Source organism: Corylus avellana, chromosome 3 (assembly GCF_965113065.1).
Source record: "Corylus avellana chromosome 3, dhCorAvel1.hap1.2, whole genome shotgun sequence".
NCBI classification, from domain to species: domain Eukaryota; kingdom Viridiplantae; phylum Streptophyta; class Magnoliopsida; order Fagales; family Betulaceae; genus Corylus; species Corylus avellana.
The window spans coordinates 9,559,484-9,583,390 of record NC_142492.1 but is presented as its reverse complement, the minus strand read 5'-3'; the positions used below and the strand labels follow the sequence as shown (position 1 = coordinate 9,583,390).

General features: G+C 35.3%; 1 protein-coding gene across 1 annotated transcript; it reads left to right on the top strand.

The window, feature by feature from the left end:
• Window positions 1-16,955: 16,955 nt before the first annotated feature.
• Window positions 16,956-23,161, top strand: LOC132174701 (phospholipase D beta 1-like). Its single transcript, XM_088514150.1, has 10 exons — window positions 16,956-17,912; window positions 18,281-18,400; window positions 19,482-19,679; window positions 20,913-21,140; window positions 21,246-21,320; window positions 21,419-21,566; window positions 21,673-21,821; window positions 22,320-22,496; window positions 22,582-22,779; window positions 22,868-23,161. Exons 1-10 carry the CDS (start codon window positions 16,956-16,958, stop codon window positions 23,159-23,161), a joined length of 2,544 nt encoding a protein of 847 aa, XP_088370276.1.
• The last annotated feature ends 746 nt before the right edge of the window (window positions 23,162-23,907 follow it).

Below are 23,907 nucleotides of genomic sequence, written 5' to 3'. Positions count from 1 at the left end.
AGGTTCCTGTTCCAGTCTCTTTGAGCTACCATGAACCAAGTACATTAATTTTAGGTTGGGTTTGGTTAAGTTGTAATTAGAATCCCCTTATGGGCCCAAATTGCTATGATCACTGAAGGATTTGTAGGAACCAGGTGTAGTAGTTAATTAGTAGATGTCTGGCCCGTTTGTCTTTCTTTAGGGTGCTTCACCGTGCTTGTAGTAAGAGTCTAATTAGCCACCCCATGTAACAGGAGTGAAAACTGGACCATATAGACCTCTCATTTTGTAAAAGTTTTAAAATATTAATTAAATTATTTTTTTTTTTTTAAAAAAATAAATTTAAAATCGGTTTATATTATTGGTCTAAATTATAAATCGTTCCCTATCATATTAAAATGAATTCAAAAGTTTTTAGGGCGGTTACACGGGAGAGCTCAAGGTGGTACAGTGGAGCGATACCCCAAGAAATCAAATCCAGATCGTGGCGGCGCCATGGTGTGTGGGTCGATGTGGCAACTGAAGGGAACGATAGTGGGGGTGAAATGTGTCCTGGTTCGTGTTCTTTAGTGAAATACGGATAATTAATACTGGTGCGATCGATGGGTAAAATTGAGGCCGGTTATTAACTTGCCGTGGCTGCTGGTGGCGGGTGGGATGTTTGGGTAGCTTTTGATGCAATTGTCTATGCTCCTTTTGCAATGGCGTAACCTATTCACACAAACAGTAAAAGAACTCATAAAAAAACACACAGCTATGGAGTCTCACCAAAGCACAAAGATAAATCCATCTCCAAATTAAACAGAAATTCATCTCAAAATAACTAGCATAAACTTGAATACTTTTCATTCTCCTTTAATAAACTCGATTACATTAAAAAAATCAACAATCGACCTCCCAATATATCTCACGTACATTGGCAAAAAAATACCATACGTCCATTTTGCCTGCCTCTTTGAGACGGAAACCAAGTCACGTATGTGCATGACAAGTGACTTTTTCAACCAAAACTTTCGAAAATACCCTTGAGGGGTAAAGTATAAAAAAATTAATAAAATAAAACTTAAAATAAAAAGCTTATATTTAAATTAAAAAAGAAAAACATAAAAAAAGAAAAATAAAATGTGGAAGATGATCGAGCCACCCCATTAGGGCACAAGGGCTGACCGAACCACCCCCAAAGCTCATGGGGGTGGTTTAGCGACCTCCAGACCGACCAATTATGCATGGGTGATTTAGCCAAATGGAAATGCCTGAAAGTAACACTACAAAAAAATAATTTTTTTCTCACTGGAGTTTTCTAACATGTCAGGGAAATTTTTTTTTTCCTGACGTGGCGCTTCTAACGTGTGTTGAATGTCAGAAGCATAGGTGTCAGGAATTTTTTTTTCCTGACGTGTTACTGTTTAGCACGTCAGAATTTTCTGACGTGTCAATTTTGGCACATTAGAAAATTTTTCAACGTGTTAAAATATAACACGTCAGAAATTTCCTGACATGTCAAAATTTACACATCAAGAAATTTAAAAATTATTATTATTATTTTTTTTAAAAAAATTTTCTGGAATTTTTCTTTTCAATTAAAAAATGTATTAATTTAATTTTTTTTTGGTAATTTATCTCCACCACTCAAGTGGTGCAGAGAAACGAATTTCTCTGCACCAGAAATTCGTTTCTTTGCACCGCTCGACAACGAAAAAATTTTGGAGAAAATTTTTTCGTTTCTACACGGCATGGTCGGCTCTCTTCTTTTCTCAATTTTTTCTTTCTCTTTCTTCTTTTCTCCGGCCAGCTCTCACTTTTCTCCATCTTCTCTTCTTCTTCTTCATCTCTTTTTTTTTTTTTTTCTTCTGCTTCTCTTCTTCTTCTCTTCTCCTTTTTTTTTTTCTTCTCCTTCTTCTGCTTTCTTTGATCTGCCATGGAGAGAAGGGAGATTGAGAGAGGAGAGAGAGAGAGTGTAGAGAAAATAAATGAAGAGGGAAGAATAAAAAGAGAAAAAAAGTTGAGGGAAAATAAGAAGAGAGAAAATTTTCAAAATTCCACCCATTTTTTTGTGACATTTTCTGACGTGCCAGTTGGACACGTCAGAATTTTTGATGTGCTAAATTAGCACATCAGAATTTTCTGACGTGCTATTTCAACACGTCAGAAAATTCTGACGTGTTATTTTTAGCACGTCAGGAAAATATTTTCTGGCGTGGCATTTTTTGCCACGTCAGAAAATAGTAATTTTTTTGTAGTGTAAAAGTGTGCGTTTAACATTTCTCAAGACATAATTTCAAGAGTGTCTTTATTCTTTAACTTTAAGGCTTTGCTAGCTTCCACTACAAAAATTTCCACATTTAAAGACATTTGAATAGTGACGTTTTAGAAAATGTCACTAAATTGTGACTTTTTAATTGTTCAAACACCACTATTCATAAAATAGTGACATTTGAATAGTGTACTATTCATGAGTCATTATTTGCGCGTAAATAGTGACGCATGAACAGTAAAACATATCAAAATTTGAATACACAAATGTACAATTGTAGTAAGAGTCTTAGCCCAACCCATGTGTCAAATTGAATACACAAACCCAATATATCATAAGCACATAATAGGAGTCAAAACTGTACCATATAGGCCTCCCACTTGGTAGTGGCCTAGAAAAGTATTAAAATAAAAATTAAATAATAAATGTAATTATTTTTATTAACTTAAGTTTTTAAGATAATTCGTAATTTAATATAGTATTATATCAAATGTTCTGACTTTGAACATTGTCTTTATCATTTAACTTTTATTTCAATTAAATATTTTATGTATTGAACTTTACTTACGAAGAGAGAGCTTGAGCTCACATTTGAGGGGAGTTGTAAAATATTAATTAAATTATTAAATCAACTATTTGTGGACTCTCCAAAATATAGCTAAAATTTACATATAATTTATAAAAATCATCCCATACTAGCTCTCCAAAGCTACAATATTTTTGGAGTTGCTACAATTGCTTTTCAAATATAACTAGCAACCGTAGCAAAGCCAAAAAATTACTTTATAAACCGTGTGCACCTAGCCCATACGGTAACATTTCTAGATGTTGGGTCCCTCACATTACAAGTAGAGGAACTATCGCATTTTACAATGCAATGATACATGTGAACTTTGAGTTAGAAACAATGCATCGTTGTAGTCTCCAAGTGGTAGTTCAATTGGTTGGAGACCACGCCTCATGAAGCGAAGGTCACTAGTTCGAATACCTCATCTCCCCTCTTGTGCAGACATGTCCATGTCAAAAAAAAAAAAAAAACAAAAAAAAAACAAAAACAAAACAATGCATTGTTGTATGAAAGTGTGAAAATGAGAATATAAAAGTGCGAGTGTAGCAGTTCGCAAGCCAAAATGCCCAAAAAGTCTTTATTCTTTAACTTTAAGCCTTCGCTAGCATCTCTGTAAAAAGAAACACAACTCACTTTATAAACCATGAAAACCTAGTCCCCACAGTACCATTTCTAAATATTAGGTCCCAAACATTACAAGGAGATGAACCGTCGTTTTTTTACAATGCAATGATGCATAAAGACTTTGTGTGTTAGAAATCAAGCATTGTTGTACAAAACTGTGAAAATGAAAATATAAAAGTGAGTGTGTAAACCATTTCTCAAGGCAGAATAACCAAAGTCTCTTTATTCTTTTACTCCAAGAGTTTGCTAGCTTATCCATTTAAAAAATTAAAAAAAAAAAAAATCACTTTATAAACTATAGACACCTAGCCCCCACAGTACCATCTCTGGATGTTGGGTCCCTCACATTACAAGGAAATCAACTATGGTCATCTACAATTAGATGATGCATGAAGACTTTGTGTGTTAGAAACCATGCATTGTTGTACATAAGTATGAAAATGAAAATATAAAAGTGAAAGTGTGTAAACCATTTATGAAGGCAGAATACCCAAAGTGTCTTTATTCTTTTACTCTAAAGCTTTGCTAGCTTCTCCATTAAAAACACACACACACACAAATCACTTTATAAACCGTGTGCTCCTAGCCCCCACAGTACCATTTCTAGATGTTGGGTCCCTCAAATTACAAGTAGAGGAACCGTTGGTTTTTTACAATGCAATGATGCATGAAGATTTTGTGTGTTAGAAATCTTGCACTGTTGTACAGAAGTGTTAAAATGAAAATATAAAAGTGAGAGTGTGTAAACCATTTCTTAGGACAAAATACCCAAAGTGTCTTTATTCGTTTACTCAAAGACTTTGTTAGCTTCTCCATTAAAAAACACACACACACACACAAATCACTTTATAAATCGTGTGCGCCTAGGAACGCCCCCCCCCCCCTTAATGGTAACATTTCTAGATGTTGGGTACCTCACATTACAAGGTGAGGAACCATGGTTATCTACAATGCGATGATGCATGAAGACTTTGTGTGTTAGAAACCATGCATTGTTGTACATAAGTATGAAAATGAAAATATAAAAGTGAGAGTATGTAAACCATTTATGAAGGCAGAATACCCAAAGTGTCTTTATTCTTTTACTCTAAAGCTTTGTTAGCTTCTCCATTAAAAACACACACACACACAAATCACTTTATAAACCGTGTGCTCCTAGTCCCCACAGTACCATTTCTAGATGTTGGATCCCTCAAATTACAAGTAGAGGAACCGTTGGTTTTTTACAATGCAATGATGCATGAAGAATTTGTGTGTTAGAAATCTTGCACTGTTGTACAGAAGTGTTAAAATGAAAATATAAAAGTGAGAGTGTGTAAACCATTTCTTAGGGCAAAATACCCAAAGTGTCTTCATTCTTTTACTCAAAGACTTTGTTAGCTTCTCCATTAAAAAACACACACACACACACACAAATCACTTTATAAATCGTGTGCGCCTAGGAACGCCCACCCCCTCCCCCCCCCCCCCCCTCCCCCCCCCCCCCCCCCCCCTTAATGGTAACATTTCTAGATGTTGGGTACCTCACATTACAAGGTGAGGAACCATGGTTATCTACAATGCGATGATGCATGAAGACTTTGTGTGTTAGAAACCATGCATTGTTGTACATAAGTATGAAAATGAAAATATAAAAGTGAGAGTATGTAAACCATTTATGAAGGCAGAATACCCAAAGTGTCTTTATTCTTTTACTCTAAAGCTTTGTTAGCTTCTCCATTAAAAACACACACACACACAAATCACTTTATAAACCGTGTGCTCCTAGCCCCGACGGTACCATTTCTAGATGTTGGGTCCCTCAAATTACAAGTAGAGGAACCGTTGGTCTTTTACAATGCAATGATGCATAAAGACTTTGTGTGTTAGAAATCATACATTGTTGTACAAAACTGTGAAAATGAAAATATAAAAGTGAGTGTGTAAACCATTTCTCAAGGCAGAATAACCAAAGTCTCTTTATTCTTTTACTCCAAGAGTTTGCTAGCTTCTCCATTTAAAAAATTTAAAAAAAAAAATTTTTTTTTTTAAAAAATCACTTTATAAACTATAGACACCTAGCCCCCACAGTACCATTTCAGGATGTTGGGTCCCTCACATTACAAGGAGATCAACAATGGTCATCTACAATGCGATGATGCATGAAGACTTTGTGTGTTAGAAACCATGCATTGTTGTACATAAGTATGAAAATGAAAATATAAAAGTGAAAGTGTGTAAACCATTTATGAAGGCAGAATACCCAAAGTGTCTTTATTCTTTTACTCTAAAGCTTTGCTAGCTTCTCCATTAAAAACACACACACACACACACGCACACACACACACACATACAGAAATCACTTAATAAACAGTGTGCGCCTAGCCCCCACGGTACCATTTCTAGATGTTGGGACCCTCACATTACAAGTAGAGGAACTGTTAGTTTGTTACAATGCAATGATGCATGAAAACTGTGTGTTAGAAACCATGCATTGTTGTACAAAAATGTGAAAATGAAAATATAAAAGTGAGAATGTGTAAACCATTCCTCAAGACAGAATACCCAAAGTGTTTTTATTCTTTTACTCTAAGGGTTTGCTAACTTCTCTATTAAAACAAACACACACACACACACACAAATCACTTTATAAACTGTGTGTGCCTAGCCTCCCCGACAGTACCATTTCTAGATGTTGGGTCCTTCACATTACAAGTAGAGCAACCATGGTTATCTACAATGCGATGATGCATGAAGACTTTGTGTGTTAGAAACCATGCATTGTTGTACATAAGTATGAAAATGAAAATATAAAAGTGAAAGTGTGTAAACCATTTATGAAGGCAGAATACCCAAAGTGTTTTTATTCTTTTACTCTAAGGCTTTGCTAGCTTCTCCATTAAAAACACACACACACACACAGACAAATCACTTTATAAACTGTGTGCACCTAGCCTCCCTGACGGTACCATTTCTAGATGTTGGGTCCCTCACATTATAAGTAGAGGAACCGTGGTTATCTACAATGCGATAATGCATGAAGACTTTGTGTGTTATAAACCATGCATTGTTGTACAGAAGTACAAAAATGAAAATATAAAAGTAAAAGTGTGTAAACCATTTATGAAGGCAGAATACCCAAAGTGTCTTTATTCTTTTACTCTAAAGCTTTGCTAGCTTCTCCATTAAAAACACACACACACACACAAATCACTTTATAAATCGTGTGCTCCTAGCCCTCACGGTACCATTTCTAGATGTTGGGGTCTCTCAAATTACAAGTAGAGGAACTGTTGGTTTTTTACAATGCAATGATGCATAAAGACTTTGTGTGTTAGAAATCATGCATTGTTGTACAAAACTGTGAAAATGAAAATATAAAAATGAGTGTGTAAACCATTTCTCAAGGCAAAATAACAAAAGTCTCTTTATTCTTTTACTCCAAGAGTTTGCTAGCTTCTCCATTTAAAAAATTAAAAAAAAAAACACTTTATAAACTATAGACACCTAGCGCCCACAATACCATTTTTGGATGTTGGGTCCCTCACATTACAAGGAGATCAACAATGGTCATCTACAATGCGATGATTGATGAAGACTTTGTGTGTTAGAAACCATGCATTGTTGTACATAAGTATGAAAATGAAAATATAAAAGTGAGAGTGTGTAAACCATTTCTCAAGACACAATACCCAAAGTGTCTTTATTCTTTTACGCTAATACTTTGCTAGCTTCTTCATTAAACACACACACACACACACACACACACACACACACACACACACACACACACACATACACAAATCACTTAATAAATAGTGTGCGCCTAGCCCCCACGGTACCATTTCTAGATGTTGGGACCCTCACATTACAAGTAGAGGAACTGCTAGTTAGTTACAATGCAATTATGCATGAAAACTTTGTGTTAGAAACCATGCATTGTTGTACAAAAATGTGAAAATGAAACTGTAAAAGTGAGAATGTGTAAACCATTCCTCAAGACAGAATACTCAAAGTGTTTTTATTCTTTTACTCTAAGGCTTTGCTAGCTTATCCATTAAAACACACACACACACACACACAAATTACTTTATAAACTGTGTGTGCCTAGCCTCCCCGACGGTACCATTTCAAGATGTTGGGTCCTTCACATTACAAGTAGGGCAACCATGGTTATCTACAATGCGATGATGCATGAAGACTTTGTGTGTTAGAAACCATGCATTGTTGTACATAAGTATGAAAATGAAAATATAAAAGTGAAAGTGTGTAAACCATTTATGAAGGCAGAATACTCAAAGTGTTTTTAGTCTTTTACTCTAAGGCTTTGCTAGCTTCTCCATTAAAAAAACACACACACACACAAATCACTTTATAAACTGTGTGCGCCTAGCCACCCCGACGGTACCATTTCTAGATGTTGGGTCCCTCACATTATAAGTAGAGGAACCATGGTTATCTACAATGCGATGATGCATGAAGACTTTGTGTGTTAGAAACCATGCATTGTTGTACATAAGTATGAAAATGAAAATATAAAAGTGAGAGTATGTAAACCATTTATGAAGGCAGAATACCCAAAGTGTCTTTATTCTTTTACTCTAAAGCTTTGCTAGCTTCTCCATTAAAAATAAACACACACACACACACACAAATCACTTTATAAACCGTGTGCTCCTAGCCCCCCACGGTACCATTTCTAGATGTTAGGTCCCTCAAATTACAAGTAGAGGAACCGTTGGTTTTTTACAATGCAATGATGCATGAAGAATTTGCGTGTTAGAAACCTTGCACTGTTGTACATAAGTGTTAAAATGAAAATATAAAAGTGAGAGTGTGTAAACCATTTCTTAGGACAAAATACCCAAAGTGTCTTTATTCTTTTACTCAAAGACTTTGTTAGCTTCTCCATTAAAAAACACACACACACACACAAATCACTTTATAAATCGTGTGCGCCTAGGCCCGCCCCCCCCCCCCCCCCCCCCTAATGGTAACATTTCTAGATGTTGGGTACCTCACATTACAAGGTGAGGAACCATGGTTATCTACAATGCGATGATGCATGAAGACTTTGTGCGTTAGAAACCATGCATTGTTGTACATAAGTATGAAAATGAAAATATAAAAGTGAGAGTATGTAAACCATTTATGAAGGCAGAATACCCAAAGTGTCTTTATTCTTTTACTCTAAAGCTTTGTTAGCTTCTCCATTAAAAAACACACACACACACACACAAATCACTTTATAAACTGTGTCCACCTAGCCTCCCTGACGGTACCATTTCTAGATGTTGGGTCCCTCACATTATAAGTAGAGGAACCGTGGTTATCTACAATGCGATGATGCATGAAGACTTTGTGCGTTAGAAACCATGCATTGTTGTACATAAGTATGAAAATGAAAATATAAAAGTGAGAGTATGTAAACCATTTATGAAGGCAGAATACCCAAAGTGTCTTTATTCTTTTACTCTAAAGCTTTGTTAGCTTCTCCATTAAAAACACACACACACACACATATCACTTTATAAACCGTGTGCTCCTAGCCCCGACGGTACCATTTCTAGATGTTGGGTCCCTCAAATTACAAGTAGAGGAACCGTTGGTCTTTTACAATGCAATGATGCATAAAGACTTTGTGTGTTAGAAATCATACATTGTTGTACAAAACTGTGAAAATGAAAATATAAAAGTGAGTGTGTAAACCATTTCTCAAGGCAGAATAACCAAAGTCTCTTTATTCTTTTACTCCAAGAGTTTGCTAGCTTCTCCATTTAAAAAATTTTTAAAAAAAAATTATAAAAAAAAAAAAATCACTTTATAAACTATAGAAACCTAGCCCCCACAGTACCATTTCTGGATGTTGGGTCCCTCACATTACAAGGAGATCAACAATGGTCATCTACAATGCGATGATGCATGAAGACTTTGTGTGTTAGAAACCATGCATTGTTGTACATAAGTCTGAAAATGAAAATATAAAAGTGAGTGTAAACCATTTGTCAAGACACAATACCCAAAGTGTCTTTATTCTTTTACTCTTATACTTTGCTAGCTTCTCCATTAAACACACACACACACGCACACACACACACACATACAGAAATCACTTAATAAACAGTGTGCGCCTAGCCCCCACGGTACCATTTCTAGATGTTGGGACTCTCACATTACAAGTAGAGGAACTGTTAGTTTGTTACAATGCAATGATGCATGAAAACTGTGTGTTAGAAACCATGCATTGTTGTACAAAAATTTGAAAATGAAAATATAAAAGTGAGAATATGTAAACCATTCCTCAAGACAGAATACCCAAAGTGTTTTTATTCTTTTACTCTAAGGGTTTGCTAACTTCTCTATTAAAACAAACACACACACACACACACACACACACACAAATTACTTTATAAACTGTGTGTGCCTAGCCTCCCCGACAGTACCATTTCTAGATGTTGGGTCCTTCACATTACAAGTAGAGCAACCATGGTTATCTACAATTCGATGATGCATGAAGACTTTGTGTGTTAGAAACCATGCATTGTTGTACATAAGTATGAAAATGAAAATATAAAAGTGAGAGTATGTAAACCATTTATGAAGGCAGAATACCCAAAGTGTCTTTATTCTTTTACTCTAAAGCTTTGTTAGCTTCTCCATTAAAAAACACACACGCACACACACACACACACACACAAATCACTTTATAAACTGTGTCCACCTAGCCTCCCTGACGGTACCATTTCTAGATGTTGGGTCCCTCACATTATAAGTAGAGGAACCGTGGTTATCTACAATGCGATGATGCATGAAGACTTTGTGTGTTAGAAACCATGCATTGTTGTACAGAAGTACAAAGATGAAAATATAAAAGTAAAAGTGTGTAAACCATTTATGAAGGCAGAAGACCCAAAGTGTCTTTATTCTTTTACTCTAAAGCTTTGCTAGCTTCTCCATTAAAAACACACACACACACAAGTCACTTTATAAATCGTGTGCTCCTAGCCCTCACGGTACCATTTCTAGATGTTGGGTCCCTCAAATTACAAGTAGAGGAACTGTTGGTTTTTTACAATGCAATGATGCATAAAGACTTTGTGTGTTAGAAATCATGCATTGTTGTACGAAACTGTGAAAATGAAAATATAAAAGTGAGTGTGTAAACCATTTCTCAAGGCAAAATAACCAAAGTCTCTTTATTCTTTTACTCCAAGAGTTTGCTAGCTTCTCCATTTAAAAAATTAAAAAAAAAAAAAAACCACTTTATAAACTATAGACACCTAGCCCCCAAAATACCATTTCTGGATGTTGGGTCCCTCACATTACAAGGAGATCAACAATGGTAATCTACAATGCGATGATGCATGAAGAGTTTGTGTGTTAGAAACCATGCATTGTTGTACAAAAATGTGAAAATGAAAATATAAAAGTGAGAGTGTGTAAACCATTTCTCAAGACACAATACCCAAAGTGTCTTTATTCTTTTACTCTAATACTTTGCTAGCTTCTCCATTAAACACACACACACACATAGACACACACACACACACACACACACACACACACAAATCACTTAATAAATAGTGTGCGCCTAGCCCCCACGGTACCATTTCTAGATGTTGGGACCCTCACATTACAAGTAGAGGAACTGCTAGTTTGTTACAATGCAATTATGCATGAAAACTTTGTGTTAGAAACCATGCATTGTTGTACAAAAATGTGAAAATGAAACTGTAAAAGTGAGAATTTGTAAACCATTCCTCAAGACAGAATACCCAAAGTATTTTTATTCTTTTACTCTAAGGCTTTGCTAGCTTATCCATTAAAACACACACACACACACACAAATTACTTTATAAACTGTGTGTGCCTAGCCTCCCCGACGGTACCATTTCTAGATGTTGGGTCCTTCACATTACAAGTAGAGCAACCATGGTTATCTACAATGCGATGATGCATGAAGACTTTGTGTGTTAGAAACCATGCATTGTTGTACATAAGTATGAAAATGAAAATATAAAAGTGAAAGTGTGTAAACCATTTATGAAGACAGAATACCCAAAGTGTTTTTAGTCTTTTACTCTAAGGCTTTGCTAGCTTCTCCATTAAAAAAACACACACACACACAAATCACTTTATAAACTGTGTGTGCCTAGCCTCCCCGACGGTACCATTTCTAGATGTTGGGTCCCTCACATTATAAGTAGAGGAACCATGGTTATCTACAATGCGATGATGCATGAAGACTTTGTGTGTTAGAAACCATGCATTGTTGTACATAAGTATAAAAATGAAAATATAAAAGTGAAAGTGTGTAAACCATTTATGAAGGCAAAATACCCAAAGTGTCTTTATTCTTGTACTCTAAAGCTTTGCTAGCTTCTCCATTAAAAACACACACACACACACACACAAATCACTTTATAAACCGTGTGCTCCTAGCCCCCCACGATACCATTTCTAGATGTTAGGTCCCTCAAATTACAAGTAGAGGAACCGTTGGTTTTTTACAATGCAATGATGCATGAAGAATTTGCGTGTTAGAAACCTTGCACTGTTGTACATAAGTGTTAAAATGAAAATATAAAAGTGAGAGTGTGTAAACCATTTCTTAGGACAAAATACCCAAAGTGTCTTTATTCTTTTACTCTAAGGCTTTGTTAGCTTCTCCATTAAAAAAAACACACACACAGATCACTTTATATATCATGTGCGCCTAGGCCCCCCCCCCCCCCCTAATGGTAACATTTCTTGATGTTGGGTACCTCACATTACCAGGGTGAGGAACCATGGTTATCTACAATGTGATGATGCATGAAGACTTTGTGTGTTAGAAACCATGCATTGTTGTACATAAGTACAAAAATAAAAATATAAAAGTAAAAGTGTGTAAACCATTTATGAAGGCAGAATACCCAAAGTGTCTTTATTCTTTTACTCTAAAGCTTTGCTAGCTTCTCCATTAAAAACACACACACACACAAATCACTTTATAAATCGTGTGCTCCTAACCCTCACGGTACCATTTCTAGATGTTGGGTCCCTCAAATTACAAGTAGAGGAACTGTTGGTTTTTTACAATGCAATGATGCATAAAGACTTTGTGTGTTAGAAATCATGCATTGTTGTACGAAACTGTGAAAATGAAAATATAAAAGTGAGTGTGTAAACCATTTCTCATGGCAAAATAACCAAAGTCTCTTTATTCTTTTACTCCAAGAGTTCGCTAGCTTCTCCATTTAAAAAATTAAAAAAAAAAACACTTTATAAACTATAGACACCTAGCCCCCAAAATACCATTTCTGGATGTTGGGTCCCTCACATTACAAGGAGATCAACAATGGTAATCTACAATGCGATGATGCATGAAGAGTTTGTGTGTTAGAAACCATGCATTGTTGTACAAAAATGTGAAAATGAAAATATAAAAGTGAGAGTGTGTAAACCATTTCTCAAGACACAATACCCAAAGTGTCTTTATTCTTTTACTCTAATACTTTGCTAGCTTCTCCATTAAACACACACACACACACACACACACACACAAATCACTTAATAAATAGTGTGCGCCTAGCCCCCACGGTACCATTTCTAGATGTTGGGACCCTCACATTACAAGTAGAGGAACTGCTAGTTTGTTACAATGCAATTATGCATGAAAACTTGTGTTAGAAACCATGCATTGTTGTACAAAAATGTGAAAATGAAACTGTAAAAGTGAGAATGTGTAAACCATTCCTCAAGACAGAATACCCAAAGTGTTTTTATTCTTTTACTCTAAGGCTTTGCTAGCTTATCCATTAAAACACACACACACACACACAAATTACTTTATAAACTGTGTGTGCCTAGCCTCCCCGACGGTACCATTTCTAGATGTTGGGTCCTTCACATTACAAGTAGAGCAACCATGGTTATCTACAATGCGATGATGCATGAAGACTTTTTGTGTTAGAAACCATGCATTGTTGTACATAAGTATGAAAATGAAAATATAAAAGTGAAAGCGTGTAAACCATTTATGAAGACAGAATACCCAAAGTGTTTTTAGTCTTTTACTCTAAGGCTTTGCTAGCTTCTCCATTAAAAAAACACACACACACACAAATCACTTTATAAACTGTGTGTGCCTAGCCTCCCCGACGGTACCATTTCTAGATGTTGGGTCCCTCACATTATAAGTAGAGGAACCATGGTTATCTACAATACGATGATGCATGAAGACTTTGTGTGTTAGAAACCATGCATTGTTGTACATAAGTATAAAAATGAAAATATAAAAGTGAAAGTGTGTAAACCATTTATGAAGGCAGAATACCCAAAGTGGCTTTATTCTTTTACTCTAAAGCTTTGCTAGCTTCTCCATTAAAAACACACACACACACACACAAATCACTTTATAAACCGTGTGCTCCTAGCCCCCCACGGTACCATTTCTAGATGTTGGGTTCCTCAAATTACAAGTAGATGAACCGTTGGTTTTTTACAATGCAATGATGCTTGAAGAATTTGCGTGTTAGAAACCTTGCACTGTTGTACATAAGTGTTAAAATGAAAATATAAAAGTGAGAGTGTGTAAACCATTTCTTACGACAAAATACCCAAAGTGTCTTTATTCTTTTACTCTAAGGCTTTGTTAGCTTCTCCATTAAAAAAACACACACACACACACACACACACAAATCACTTTATAAATCATGTGCGCCTAGCCCACCCCCCCCTAATGGTAACATTTCTTGATGTTGGGTACCTCACATTACAAGGTGAGGAACCATGGTTATCTACAATGTGATGATGGATGAAGACTTTGTGTGTTAGAAACCATGCATTGTTGTACATAAGTACAAAAATGAAAATATAAAAGTAAAAGTGTGTAAACCATTTATGAAGGCAGAATACTCAAAGTGTCTTTATTCTTTTACTCTAAAGCTTTGCTAGCTTCTCCATTAAAAATACACACACACACAAATCACTTTATAAATCTTGTGCTCCTAGCCCTCACGGTACCATTTCTAGATGTTGGGTCCCTCAAATTACAAGTAGAGGAACTGTTGGTTTTTTACAATGCAATGATGCATAAAGAATTTGTGTGTTAGAAATCATGCATTGTTGCACAAAACTGTGAAAATGAAAATAGAAAAGTGAGAGTGTATAAATCATTTCTCACGACAAAATACTCAAAGTCTCTTTATTTTTTACTCTAAGTGTCTGCATTGTTGAAATTTATGATTTCCCTAGCTTTGTAGTAAAAAAACACACAACTCACATTATAAACTATGTGCGCCGTACCTAGCTAGCCCCTACATTACAATTTCTAGATGTTGGTCCCTCACCTTACATGGAGATTAACCATGGTTTTCTATGATACAATGATGGATGTGGACTTTGTGTGTCAGAAACCATGCATTGCTGCACCGAAGTGTGAAAATGAAAATATGAAAGCGAGAATGCCAAGAGTATCTTTATTCTTTTAATTTTAAGGCTTCGCTAACTTCTCTAGTACAAAAAAAAAAAAAAAAAAAAAAAAAAAAAAAACTCACTTTATAAACCACATGCACGTAGCATCCATAGTGCCATTTTTGGAGGTTGGGTCCTCACATTTCAAGGAGATCAACCATAGCATTTCCCAAGCCAAATGTTAGTTCTTGTGTTGGCTTAATTCAGTTTCAAAATGCAGAGACTACTGTTTATGGGCTCAAAAACTGATATAGAATGTTCAGAATCCAATCTCCACCGTTCATAATGTAGATTCATGTGTTATGAACGTCCCTACAAAATTTCAGCTCAATCGGACCACAAACGCCCATCGATCGGAGCTGTTGATCAAGACTGGACAGCATTTCCAGAATGCTGTTTCACTCATGTCCGGACATGCCTTCCCCGGGTCCAGACCTCATTTCCAGAAACTCAAATTTTGCTCTGCAAAGCCGTGTCCGGACAGCCCATTAACATGTCCGGACACCCCGTAAGTTTTAGGCCCAAAAACATGATTTTAAGTAGGTTAGGTCTAGGGTTTTGTCGGGGGTATATATACATCATTATAGAAGAGAGAAGCACGAATTTTCACCCCCAGAGAGTTCGTGTGAGGCTGTGCTTGAGTGATTATTTTGTTGTGAGCCAAATTGATTCCTCTTAGAGGATTTTTGTTAGTATTGATTGTGTGCTTAATTGAAGTCTATCGGAAGGGTCCGATAAAGGAGAATCACGTTGAAGAAGATTGTGAACGAGGAGACAAGTTGGAGGCTTGTCGATCTTATAGAGTCAAGGTCTTACATAGGGTTGCAAGTGTTCCTAGTGTCTGTAATCTCTGGATAATCTTTTGATAGTGATTTCCTGGGTTTGGCTGCCCCGGAGAGGTTTTACTTTTAGAACGTTTTCTAAAAAGTTTCCTCTTCGTAACCAAAATATCTGTGTGTGATTGTTCATATTTTGGTAATTGTTTGCTTTGTTATCCGTTAATTCTGTATAAAATTGTGATATTTATCTGTTTAGAGTTTTTCAAGCCAAAATCACGGGAGTATCTTTATTCTTTAACTTTAAAGCTTCGGTAGCTTCTCTAATAAAAAAAAAAGGCAAAAAAGGCAAAAAAAAAAAAAAAAAAACAACACAACTCACTTTATAAACCATGCATGTCATTTCCCAATTAAGCCAAAATCGGTAGAGTATGTTTATTCTTTAACTTTAAAGCTTCAATAGCTTCTCTAATACACACCAAAAAAAGAACAACTCACTTTATAAATCATGTGCACCTAATCCTCTATAACAGTATCATTTTTGGATGTTGGGTCCAAGGAGATCAACTATGATGCATGATGCATGCAGACTTTTTGTGCAAGAAACCATGCATTGTCTTTTTTCTGGGATGCGAACAAATCTTCCTGCACCATCACAACCTCGAGAACTTATTAGAGATTCGTCAAAAAAGCAAAGAACTCACTTTACAATGGCCCTAATTGTATCTTGCGTTAGTCTTACTTAACGCCGCCGGCATATTTTTTCTTTATAAAGCTCTAGTCAGGGTTAGGTGTTGGATTGAGATTTGAAAGACAATCCACTTTCTTCTTTGAAGTTCTGTTGTTGAGATCCCTCCTGGCCTCCTTTCTTCTTGGAAGCTCTTCTCCCTCTTCCTTTCCCACATTCCAGGTACGATCTGTCTCTCTCTCTCACACACAAATATTTTATTGTTTCTGGTCTTAAATAATTTAACCACCATTATGGCAGGCAGCTCATACCCAACAATATTGTGACTCCATTTGTGTGCCTATATATCTTTCATTTTTGTGGTTTTATTTTCGGGCTAATTTTATTTCTCAATGTTGAGAGATAAAGCGGTTATAAAATTTTACCCAGAGTACATTAATGTAGATAGTTGAACAACCACTCTAGCCAAAAAACTTAAAGCTAATAAGAAACTCAACGCTCTACTTATATATTTTAACTACTATTTTTTATTTTATTTTATATTTTCTTAATGTGAAACTCAACACTCACATACAAGTGCACTTACATTAATCTGAATTCTGTTATTGTCATTCAGGGATATATTGCGATATGAGTAATCCTGCTTTAACTGAATGTCTGTCATTTGGGGCCGGAGACCATTGTCTGGGTCAACAAGCTGTGCCATTTCTAACCAACCTGCAGGCTTCTCTCAAGGTTTTTCTGTTGCATGGGAACTTGGACATTTGGATCAGGGAGGCCAAAAACCTTCCCAACATGGATGTTCCTAAAAATCTAGGACAAATGCTTTCGATATTGCCTGGGAAAGTTGTCAGCCATATAGAAGACCAGATGTCTAAGAAAATGACCAGTGATCCCTATGTCGTAGTCTCACTATCAGGTGCTATAATTGCCAGGACTCGTGTGATTCCTAACAGTGAAAACCCTGATTGGATGCAGCATTTTAATGTCCCCGTCGCACATTCTGCTGCTGAAGTGCTTTTTGTTGTCAATGACGAGGATCCTACTGGTTCCGATATCATAGGTGTTGTGGGAATTCCAGTGGAGGAATTATACTCTGGGATGAAGATTGATGGAACCTTCCCCATTCTTAGTGACAGCGGGGAGCCTTGTAAGGCTGGTGCTGCATTGAGTTTGTCGATTCAGTACACCCAAGTGGAGAAAGTCATGAACCTTTATCAAGGGGTCCCAGGTACCTACTTTCCACTTAGGAGAGGTGGAAAAGTGACACTCTATCAAGATGCACATGTTCATGTTGATGATCATGAACATGGTTGCCTTCCCAATTTGAAGCTTGATGGTGATGTTCAATATGAGCACAGGGATTGTTGGCATGACATCTATGAAGCAATAAAACAGGCAAAACGTTTGATATACATTGCAGGGTGGTCGGTGAACCACAATGTTAGACTGATTCGAGATGGTAATATTGCAACAACTGATGATTGCATGTTGGGGGATCTGCTCAAGGCCAAAGCACAGCAAGGTGTAAGGGTGCTGCTCCTTGTATGGAATGATCCTTCTTCTATCAGCATTGCGGGATATAAAGTTAGAGTAAGGAACGTCTAATTAATTAAGAGATTTTAATTAATACCATAATTTTGGCTCCAATGCTGGTTTTAACTTCTAAATTTCAATTACCAAACAATGTATATGCAGTTAATATTTTTCTGCATGCTACAGCGCAGCTTGTTATTTATCTTTCGCTTTTTTCTTTTCCTTTTGCATGGACGGTGAAATTAACACAATTCAAAAGTATCTGACCCCAAGTCGCTTATTATTGTTTACTTTTCTGTTAATATATATTCAAGTAATTTTTTTTTTCTTTTTCTTTTTCGTATATATTATTGTTAACTTTTCTTGCATCAAGTGGAATTATATTTGTGTATGTATTCGTTGATTTCTATATTAATGAGCAGGAAGGCAAAATGAAAACCAACGATGCCGAGACTCGCGATTTTTTCAAGCACACTAAGGTGCAAGTGCAACTGTGCCTCCGACCTGCCTGGACCAATCATAGCTGGACCGAGAAATTGGTTGGATATATATATATTTTTATCTAATAATTATCTTATTTAATTATTGGATGAACTGAATTATCAACTTCATTGAAATTGCTTATATATATATACACGACTGTGTTAGCAAATATGATTTTCTGCTTTAGTAATTCTTCAAAGAAAATCATAATTAAATGGAAAAAGAAATAAATAGAGGAAAAAAAAGAGACAAGTGATTTTACGTTAAGTACACAGATAAAGACCCTAAGGCTAGCTACATTTGTTGTTATTTTACTTTATGAATTTACAATACAGGGAGTCCCTATAAATATATTCAAATCTGATTTGATTTGATTAATTATAATCAATGACAATAAAATCATATATATATATATATATATATATATATAACAAAATAAAATTCTGAAGTCATTCTTTTAGTTTGCCATTTTTTCAACAATTAAAATTAATTGCTTTTTGACAATTTCCCTTTCTTAAAAAATTTAATGTATGTAATTAAACTTTAATATTAATTAAGATTTTATATTTAGATTGCTTAATTAAATTTATTTTATATATATATTGTTGCATATTTTAATTGTATAAAATATATAATTGTAATTACCTGAGATTATAAAGAGAAAAAATAATTCTATTAAGCTCCAATAAAATTCTAAACGAGCTCATACTGAGATAGATTTAACAAATATGCTAGTAGATCTTTGCTTAAGAAAAACAAATTCTTATTTCAAAAAAAAAAAAAAAAAAAAAAAATCAGATTGCCATCCAATCATAAAGACGACTAAATCCGAAGTGTATATCTACAAAAAAGGCGTTGTCAACCAATTATGAAGACTTGTCGAAGATAATTGAATAAAGTAACGTGTATGTTGCCTTTATATATTTTAAACAATAATTAAATTTTATTGAATTATTTTATTTCTTTCGTTAGTTATATATTTTAATATTTTTAATCAATTCTTGTTCAATTTTAATTTATTAAAAAAAAAAAAAAAAATTGACCCCCTAAGCCAGAACTCTGGCTCCGCCACGTTAATATATATACTAACAATTCTTTGGACCTTTTTTCTTTTTTTCTTTTTTCTTTTTTTTAAAGGAATTTCGCAAATGTATCTATTCCCACCATCAGAAAACAGTGATTGTGGATGCTGACGCAGGTCACAAGAAAAGAAAGATAGTAGCATTTATTGGAGGTCTTGATCTATGCATTGGCCGATATGACACTCCAAAACATCCTCTTTTCAGGACTTTACAAACTGTGCACAAAGACGACTATAATAACCCTACCTTCAAGGTAAATCAATCAATTAATTTTCTCCATGTCCCTTATTTATTGTACGTACTTAGTCGATCCATATTCTCCTTTACTTATCCTGAATTAATATATATTTTCAAAGCTCATGCATGCATAAGAATTTTATTCTCTTAATGCATGTAACTGAAATCAGCTAAAAGAGTTTATTGTCCCTTATACACACCAATGCAGTCGCTTTATTTCTACGCTAATAAAAGATAATGTCTTCTATAAGGTATTGTCACAAATCAAGGCTTTTTGTACCCTTTAATAAGAGACTGACACCATAGCTTGGAACAAAAAAATTAAATAGAAACAAAACAATAGATCATACCAATTTACACCTTTAAAAAAATATATTTAGATACCATTTACGTTAACACCAGAGACGAAGGGAGGGGGGGACCGGGGTGGGCCATGGTCCCCCCCCCAAAAATAAGGAAAAAAAAAATTTAAGTAAAAAAAATAATAAAAACCCCAAAAATAAGGAAAAAAATTATAAGTTAAAAAAATAATAAAAAAAAGTAAAATTAAAGTTTTAATTTTAGTCATTTGGCCCCTTAAAAAAAAAAAAAAATTGGCCCTATTTTTAAATTTTTTGGCCATATCTAATAAAATTTTTTGGCCCTATTTTTAATTTTGTTGGCCCATACCCACTAAGTTTTTTTATTTTTGGCCCTTACTTTCAAATGTTCACTTTTTTTAGCCCTTACAATAGTCTTTAGTTCATAAAAAACAACCAAAATAATTTTTTTTAATAAAAAAATTTTAAAGAACTGAAAAAAAAATTTAGTTGGCCCCCTTCCATAAAATTTCTTGGCTCCGTCCCTGGTTAACACCATCGTCACATATTAGAAAGATAAGTAGCACACATAAAGAGTGTGTGGTTTATAAAAGATGCTCGATTATGGGTGTTAAGTCTCATATTGTTTACTTATATTAGGTAAAACTAAGCTTTATAAGTATATATAATATTGCATGTTTTATTAAGGGGTCTTTAATCCATTCCTCTAAGCTAGCTAACCTACATGCTAATCTGGGGTTTAACGTTAGGGGCCGGGTGTCACAAAAGTTCTCTAAGCTGGTATGTTAATTAGTTTTTCTCATTTTACGTACCTGCTTTGAGATGCGATCAATTTTAATTAAAGTATAATGATGAACACCACGTGGCACGTGGGTTTTTACCCCCATTTTAACATATTTGATTTGTAACTTAAACATATATGCATGCAGGAGCCTCCTGTTGGTTGTCCAAGACAACCATGGCATGATTTGCATTCTCGTATTGATGGTCCTGCTGCATGTGACATCCTCACCAATTTTAAGGAGCGCTGGTTGAGGGCATCAAAACAACATGATAATGCGCAACACAAATTTGAAAGCTATTATGCTGATATCATTAATGGGATGGCAGATATTCCTTCCCAAAGTCACAATGATCCTGAGGATTGGCATGTACAGGTAGGTATATTGGATTTGGATGTCAATCTTCTATATATATTACAGATATGGGAGTTAGATTTTTCAATTCTTCATCTTTTCCCAATTCTTCATCTTTTTGTGAAGGTTTTTCGTTCAATTGATTCCATTTCTGTGAAAGGATTTCCGGATCTGAAGGACTCAAAAGGTGCTATGGAAAAGGTGAGGAAAAAGGAAAATCTTTGGCTTTTTTAGCTTGCCTATTATAAAAATATGCATTTGATTTACCAATGTACGTGTTTACAATATTCTTGTGACAGAATCTTGTATACGGGAAGAATGTGCTCATAGACATGAGCATCCATACAGCATATGTGAATGCAATCCGCGCTGCCCAAAAATTCATTTATATTGAGAACCAGTTCTTCCTCGGATCCTCGTTCAACTGGGATTCTCACAAAGATATAGGTGAGGGATTCTGATATATATATATATATATATATGAGATTAAGAACAAATTAAGGAACACTACGTGTGTGTATATATATATATATATTTATTTATTTATCTACAGGTTCAAACAATTTAATACCAATGGAAATTGCTCTCAAAATCGCCAACAAAATAAAAGCCAATGAGAGATTCTCTGCATATATTGTTATCCCAATGCGGCCAGAAGGTGACCCTACAGACTCTGTCAATAAGCAGATTCTCTATTGGCAGGTACATCATTATTTTTTTTTTTGGGATAACTTCACTTAGGATCTTTAAATTATCAGGTGTTTTGACAAGACTTTCCCAAATTTTAAAAACTCTCAATTTTGTCCCCTAAACATTCAATTTGATGCAATTGACCTCGTCCGTCAATTTTTGCCGTAAATAAAAAAAAAAAAAATCTCTTTATATTAAAAAATGAAGGGTAAATTTAAAATTTTATAAAAGTTTCAGCGGTACTATAAGGTCATTTTATCACTTTTAATGTCCAAAAACTGACAACGGAGATAGATTGCATCAAATTGAAAGTTTGGAGGTGATCAAATTGAGAGATTTTAAAATTTGAAGAGTTTTTTCAAATCACGTGATATTTCATAAGTCTTTTGTAAAAATTTTATTCTTTTTTCTACTAGCTAGTTAAGAAGCATGACATTATTTGTGTGTCTAACAATTGCAACATCTTTTCCACCTGGTTTAATTAATTTCATTCTTAATTGGCTGCTGCAGCATAAAACAATGCAAATGATGTATGAAATTGTTTACAAGGCTTTAAAGGAGGTTGGACTAGAGAACAAGTACGAGCCACAAGACTATTTGAATTTCTTTTGCCTTGGCAATCGTGAGGCACCAGACAGGAAAGACAGTTTAGATACAGGAAATCCAACTGCTGCAAGAACTTCTCAAGTATTTCCCTTATCTGCATATGCCTCATTACAGCTTCAACTCTTTTTTTCCAAATCTCATGTTTCCATTTATATATATGTTTCAGGCTCTTACTCGGAAGAGTAGGCGTTTTATGATTTATGTCCACTCAAAAGGAATGATTGTGGATGATGAGTATGTCATACTAGGGTCTGCAAATATCAACCACCGGTCAATGTCAGGCACCAGAGACACTGAAATAGCAATGGGTGCATTTCAACCCAATCATACGTGGAAAACAAAACAGTCTAGTCCCCATGGACAGGTAACCTTAACAAAATACAACTTTCTATAATTGTTTTGGTGTTATTTCAATAATGTGTGGCTATCTTTTAATATATGGCCGGGTACAGATCTATGGATACAGGATGTCATTATGGGCAGAGCATACTGGAGTGTTGGAGGAATGCTTCAAACAACCAGAGAGCCTTGAATGTGTGAGACGGCTAAGGCTCATGGGTGAGCTCAACTCGAAACAATATGCAGATGATGATGTAACAGAAATGAAGGGTCACCTATTAATGTATCCTGTGGAAGTTGATCGAACGGTCAAAGTGAAGCCTCTTCCTGGCTGTGAGACATTCCCAGACGTGGGCGGGAATGTAACAGGGGATGTTCCTCTCATTTTCAAAGATCTCACTATCTAATCTACTTGATGGTACTCCTTTCAGAATGAGAAAGGCTTGCAGTTTACTCCAATTTACACTACAAGAAATTAGCTCTTTAGGGGCGACTTTAAGTCGCCCCTAAAGACCCTAAAGTGGACGCTGTTGGCAACAGCGTCCACTTTTCGACCCTAAAAGTGTCGACCCTAATAGTCCGACCCTAATGATCAAACGTCTGATCATCAGGGTCCACTTAAAAGTCGACCCTAATGATCACTTTTAGCGTCCACTTTATCGCCCCTAAAAGTCGCAATGTTTGGACCCTAAAGATGATGTAAACGGGAGCGAAAGTCGACCCTAATAGTCAAGCAATAGCGTCCACTTTTAGTTAACCATTAGCGTCGACTTTATGGACCCTAATATCCCTTTTAAAAAAATAATAATAATAACTATTAGCGTCCAAATAAAAGTGGACGCTGATAGTTAAACCATTAGCGTCCACAAAAGTGGACGCTAATGGTCCTAAAAAATTAAAAAAAAAACTAACTATCAGCGTCCACTTAGAGTCGACCCTAATGATGACTTTTAGCGTCCACTTTATCGACCCTAAAAGATACATGTGTTTGACTCTAAAGATGATGTACACAAAAGAATTAGTCGACGCTAATAGTTGACCATTAGCGTCCACAACTGTGGACGCTAATGGTCCAAAAATATTAAAAAAAAATTGACTATCAGCGTCCACTTTGAAGTAGACGCTGATTAGTTGACCATTAGGGTCGACAATT

What these genes read in the sequence shown, in the direction of transcription:
- LOC132174701 (XM_088514150.1), top strand. Translation starts at nt 16,956, where the DNA reads ATGAGTAATCCTGCTTTAACTGAATGTCTGTCATTTGGGGCCGGAGAC. An exon ending in ATAGCTGGACCGAGAAATTG is followed by an intron (nt 18,401 to 19,481) that starts GTTGGATATATA and finishes TTTTTTTTAAAG; the next exon opens with GAATTTCGCAAATGTATCTA. An exon ending in ATAATAACCCTACCTTCAAG is followed by an intron (nt 19,680 to 20,912) that starts GTAAATCAATCA and finishes ATATGCATGCAG; the next exon opens with GAGCCTCCTGTTGGTTGTCC.